Source organism: Quercus suber, unplaced genomic scaffold, assembly GCF_002906115.3.
Source record: "Quercus suber isolate HL8 unplaced genomic scaffold, Cork oak 2.0 scaffold_227, whole genome shotgun sequence".
Lineage (NCBI taxonomy): Eukaryota > Viridiplantae > Streptophyta > Magnoliopsida > Fagales > Fagaceae > Quercus > Quercus suber.
The window spans coordinates 411,829-417,428 of NW_027069685.1; the positions used below are offsets into that span (position 1 = coordinate 411,829).

The window sequence follows — 5,600 nt, forward strand, 5'->3', positions numbered from 1 at the left end:
AATGTCCACTGAGCTTGAAAAGGGTCAAGGTTTGAATCTTTCCTATCCTTTGAGAGAATAGGAATTTTCTTAGAATAAACTTGCATTATTGTCATTTGTCAGGACAAATTTTCCACCTCATACAAAAGATTAATAAATTACACCTAGTCAATTTCTCCCTCGTTGACAGTTTTGGGGAAAGAAAAGAGCGTAAGATGCTTTAATTCACAGGATTTGGTCGTTCACAAGATAATCTCAGAGAGGACAAGATGCAGTTGAAGCAATATTTTTTAAGAGCAAAAATCTGGGCATTAAGAGGAATAATAATGGGTCGGTGTCATACAAGGAAGAATCATCATTCAGTTGGAAAAAATAAGAATGTAGATGGAGCACAAGACAGTCCAGGCCATTTAGCTTGTTTTGTACAAAATTGAATGAGCCACTATCTCTAAACTAGCTCGTCACTAAAAGTGAACAATCTCAAGCTCCTCCAAGCACCTTCTCAAAACTTTGAATGAAAGCTGCAAAAGATTCCAACAATACCACCCCATCTACAAGAATACTCCACACCATATTAGAAATGTGATCGTCATGAAAATGCTTTTCAAACCAGTGCCGTGAATACTATGGCTCGAAGACTCTGAACTTGTGGAATTCATAGATGGGGCTGTGATATTTACCAGGGAGCCATTCTTGCCAACACTGCATGCACATATCAATAACAAATAAAATTTTATCATTGCTCGTCTAGGGTTGTTCTCTACAAACATTGTTTTTTTATAGTTCCTCAATCATAATCATATGGGAAACTTAAAAGATGTAAAAGATTGGTTAATTAAGAAAGTTAGAAGTTTACCTTCCGGGAAATATACAAGTACCATGACCTGCATCATTGAAAAAACAAAACCATTAGAACTTCGAAATGTATTATTAAAACGCATGACCTGAGACCAAAATAAAAATATGAAAAAAAAAAAAGAAAAAAAGAAAAATAGAACATGCTGCCTTCTTTACAAGCATGATCTTACTTGGATCTGTGGTGGTGATTGCAGCCACCCCCTTGAAGTCGCATGTCCCAGGAGCCTTCCCCATCTGATGATAGTAACTGTCAAAGGCATAGGTTGCATGTGCAAGCACATTGTCTGGTTCATAGCATGCTTGACCCTGCGACAAAGGTGTGCAATCCACCTTGCCAGCTCCACAAGCCCAATCTAATGCAGCCTGCACCATCTTTGGATCAGCACCATTCTTTACTGCACAGTAAGTTTGGTTCGTAGTATCATTTGCTAACACCAGTCCTGATCCTGTCAAGTGTAATATGTAAATGGGTGACCCATTTGCATCAAACAATCCCCAGTTCTTCTCTGAGACTGGCCCCGTTTTTGTGTCCTCATTATAGAGCTCATAAATATAGGTACTAACAGCAATTCCGGGATGCTTGGGAGTTCCAGTTTTGTTCAGCACATGCCTTATCAAATTGCTGTTATAAGTGTTAGCATTTTCTAATGTTGCATCAGGTTCATGTGCATCACCTTTTGAGGGCCAGCCAGATTCTGTCACTATCACAGGAATGTTTGTAAAATTTAGGAAAGCCATAGCAAAGTATGCTGCATCAACCATTGCATCAAAGACATTGGAGTAATGCAGAAGTGTATTTGCATCAACAGCTTCTTTATTTGAAGGGAGAGGCTTGAAGAGTGCATAATCTAAAGGAATTACACCATTTGATTGCATATAGTCATAATAAGGGTAAATGTTGAGCATGAGAAATGAACCTGTGGACTGCAAGAAATTCAACATGGGTACCAAAACTGGATTCCATGAACGATTAAAAAAGGCTTGGGAGGGAGGGAATGAATCAAGGATAATAGAGGAAGAAAGAGGTGTTGAAATTTTTATCTGACGGTCAAGATTGGATGCCACAAGGGCTGAGTGAATGAACTTGAGGGCATTGACAAGGATTGTTGCTGCATTGGGGATAGTAGTTAGCACCTCAGAACCGACCGATATAGCTGTGATATTGGTGACTGGGTAATGTGCTACAACATTGTGGGAGACCCAGTTAGCTGCAGTGGAGTTTGATTGACCAATTCCAAGTAGCTGTTCATTAGGGACAGAGATCATGACTTGAATGCCTGTGTTTGCAAGCGCAAGAAGCATGGCACGGTCAGCATCGTATAGGCGGATGTGCCGGATTTGCTGGGCTTTGAGGAGGGCTACTACTTGAGTTGGGTGAGGCATGTCTGAGAGATCTGTTCCTATGTTCACACCAATAAACGCATCTGAAAAAGAAACAACCATTATAATTTTGCATTTTCTAAAGCTTATAGTTTGTAATCCATATGATGAGTAGATGCAAATGCAAACAACATTGAGGGGGCTATTTTTTTTTTTTTTTCGAAGAGGATATTTGCTAGTACTGTTTGGGACTTGGAAGAGTTTTGGTTCATAAAATGAATGATAACAGACAAGTTCATGCTACTTGATTTTCTTTAAACATCATTATTATTTGTAAGAAAAAATATATGTAACATATCAAATGTTTCGGTGAAGCACATGCTAGTTGTTGCAAGAATCTTATTCTTGCAAATTGAAAATTTGGGGGCTATGGGTTTTTATAAAAATAAATAAAAAATAAAAAATAAAAAAATAAAAAAAATAAAAAATAAAAATAAAAATAAAACCTTTTGAGCAGGAGATCATAGCAGTTGTTGCAAGAATCTTATTCTTGCAAATTGAAAATTTGGGGGCTATGGGTTTTTATAAAAATAAATAAAAAATAAAAAATAAAAAAATAAAAAATAAAAATAAAACCTTTTGAGCAGGAGATCATAGCTGACAGCAAAAGCATATAAACATCTAAAGATTAATTCCACAGTTGTATCACAGTATCAACAATACTTCCATGTCTTTGTTTGTTTGTGGTGCTTGCTACTAGAGCACATGCAAATCCCCACCAAAGAATAGAAACAGAGAGAGAGAGAGAGAGAAAGAGATACGAAGTTTTTCTTTTATAGATTTTGCATGGGTTGTTGTAGGTGGTTATGGGCAGTAGACTTAATTAATGGGTCCAAATCCATTAATAAATGAGACAATTTTAAGGAAAAAAAATCCCACTTTGGTGGATCAAATGCTAATAAATTGAAAATTCTCAAGCCTTTATGAATTTGGTGCACATGAAGGGATGTGGATAGCAAGGAAAGGAACATTAAAATTTAGCCCAGAAGAATGGCTTGGACCAAATTCAACATGATTTTTGTAGCCAATTTTTCATAAACTATATTGTATACAGTTTCATAAACTATCTGTAATTTCCTATTGGATCTACCACATACAAGAAAGATGTAATGCTTGCATAAACTTGTGTATTTAAGTTGAAAAAGAATAATAAGTAATGTAATTTCATAAACTTGTGAATATAAGCTTTAATTTTTACCCATGGCTATGAAAATCCAGTATAAATTTGACAACTATGATATTACAGAAAGCCTAGACATCAAGGTATGTGAAATCTTTGTTAATGATAGTTTGTAACAATTGCATAACTCAAGAGGAAATAGTGAAGTCATGTCTTTATTGGAACCAGTATCAGTATTGCAAGAATAATGAAGTCATATTTGTTCCCTAAAGGAGGGAAAATGGATTGATTACAATGACATAAAGATAGGTATTAGGAAGCCCACACAAAAAAGGAAGAAAATTTACTAGCTGGTGAACTTTTCTATTTGTGGGGTTAAATACTTTTTTGTTTAGAGAAGTGGGGTTAAATACTTAAATATCAGATATGTCATAGTTGCCCTTGTTGATTTGAATTGATAATAGATAATATTATAAAGAAAACATATTAATGCATCCAAGCACCCCACGTGAGGTGTATGGACAAAAGGTGTAATATAATAGGGCAACAAAAACACAGTGTAGCAGGCACCCATAACTCCACCAAGTTCTAAGCCCCAAGCAAAAGTGCCTAAATTCTCTAACCCTTGACCATTTACACAACCAAGGCAAATGCTACTACTGGCGAAAAGATAAGTAGGGCTGGGAATAGGATGAAATGCCCATGAGCTGGAAGACAATTAGACATTGATATTAACAATATTGCTAGTCTCTCCTCTTTACTCCCATCTTTTAATGCACAAAAAGAAGGAAAGGGACATTGAGGAATACCTCCAGCAATAAATCCAGTAACAATAACTTCTTCTTCATTTCTTTTCTTTTTCTTTTTTCTTTTTTAACACCAGTAACACAACTATCATCATAACATATTTTTATTGATGCATAAAAATATACATCAAAAAATTTCACCTCAGCAAGTTGAGAAAAATATATCTCCAAAACTTCTGCTATTTTATTTCATTATGTATCTTAGTCCCCTTTGCATTCCATAATAAGATGGTTCAACAATCAAGTAATCCCAAACTTCCAAGTAACATTTAAAACCCCCAACTCCCACTCTGTACTCATTTATTCCACATTTAATTCTAACCCACCAACCCTCATAAGCAAGAAGAGTAGAAGACACACACACACACAGCCTTTGGACTAGGAAAGAACCAACCCACCCCCACAGTAACAGAGAGAGAGAGTGTGTGAAAGGCCATTTTGTCTATTTCTTTGTTGGTGTATTCGCATTAAACATTGGTCACTAAATTTGTGACACTACGACCTCAAGGAGAAGCGGAGAACACGTGCATACCGTATCAATGCACTATAAACTCTAAGAAACAACTGAGATATTACAATATTGAGTAAAATTAGTACCAAAACCAAATACTGTGAACAGAGAAAAAAAAATCACAAAACCAGTATAAAGAACGCGTGCAATAGATAAAATAAAGTCACCTTCATCAGCTGCAACTCCAGAAGCTGCTAAGAGAAAAAGAAGAATAAGCACAGCCATGGATTCCTCAATGAGAGAGAAGAAGGCTCCGGAAAATCTGAAGGAAACCCAACAACGAAGAGAAGAGAGAGAGAGTGAGTGAGTGAGTGTGGAATAACAACCAAAGTCAGAGAGTAAAGTTGAGCAAAGGTTGTGTGGGAAATATAAGAGAGAGAGCAGAGTGGTGCCCACATACAACGTGTAAAGGTTTTTGCAGGAATCAAGAACAGTGTTGAAGAGAGAATAGAGAGATAACCCAAGGCCCAATGCAATTTTTTGTTGGATACTTTTTTTTTTTTTTGTTGGATAGTTGTATAGCCGGCTTTTCAGTTTTGTTAGTGCCATTTTAATTTTTCATCGTTATAGACTATAGTATTTGTCTTTGTGTGTAAATATGCGTGCTTTTCACTAGGAAAAACTGAAAAAGTAGGGGATCGCATCGTGTGCAGACAAACAATGAATGGTACTAAGTAGGGTCATCGAAAAGACAAAGGTGGACTCAACGGTCATATTTATCGTCCTTTCTTATTCTTTATTGCTACAATTATTCTATACCAGGAATAATAGTTTTCACCCTCAAAAAAATAAAAATAAAAGGAATAATATCTTTTTTCTAATTTATAATTCTGTTTGCTTTAATAAAAGAAGACTATAGTATTTGTCTTTGTGTGTAAATATGCGTGCTTTTCACTAGGAAAAACTGAAAAAGTAGGGGATCGCATCGTGTGCAGACAAACAATGA

The 5,600-nt window shown here is 36.0% G+C and overlaps 1 protein-coding gene across 1 annotated transcript; it reads right to left on the reverse strand.

Annotated features, from left to right (window-relative positions):
• Positions 1-254: 254 nt before the first annotated feature.
• Positions 255-5,014, reverse strand: LOC111989494 (glucan endo-1,3-beta-glucosidase 2). Its single transcript, XM_024021282.2, has 4 exons — positions 4,822-5,014; positions 1,008-2,261; positions 836-863; positions 255-681 (listed from the first exon to the last, which is right to left on the reverse strand). The coding sequence occupies exons 1-4, from the start codon at positions 4,877-4,879 to the stop codon at positions 531-533; spliced, it is 1,491 nt and encodes a 496-aa protein (XP_023877050.1). The 5' UTR covers positions 4,880-5,014; the 3' UTR covers positions 255-530.
• Between the last annotated feature and the right edge of the window lie 586 nt (positions 5,015-5,600).

Excerpts from the sequence above, each read along its gene's own strand:
- LOC111989494 (XM_024021282.2), bottom strand. The coding sequence starts at position 4,879 with ATGGCTGTGCTTATTCTTCTTTTTCTCTTAGCAGCTTCTGGAGTTGCA. Across the intron at positions 2,262-4,821 it reads TGGAGTTGCAGCTGATGAAG|ATGCGTTTATTGGTGTGAAC; the intron begins GTGACTTTATTT and ends TTTCTTTTTCAG. Across the intron at positions 682-835 it reads ACTTGTATATTTCCCGGAAG|TGTTGGCAAGAATGGCTCCC; the intron begins GTAAACTTCTAA and ends ATGTGCATGCAG.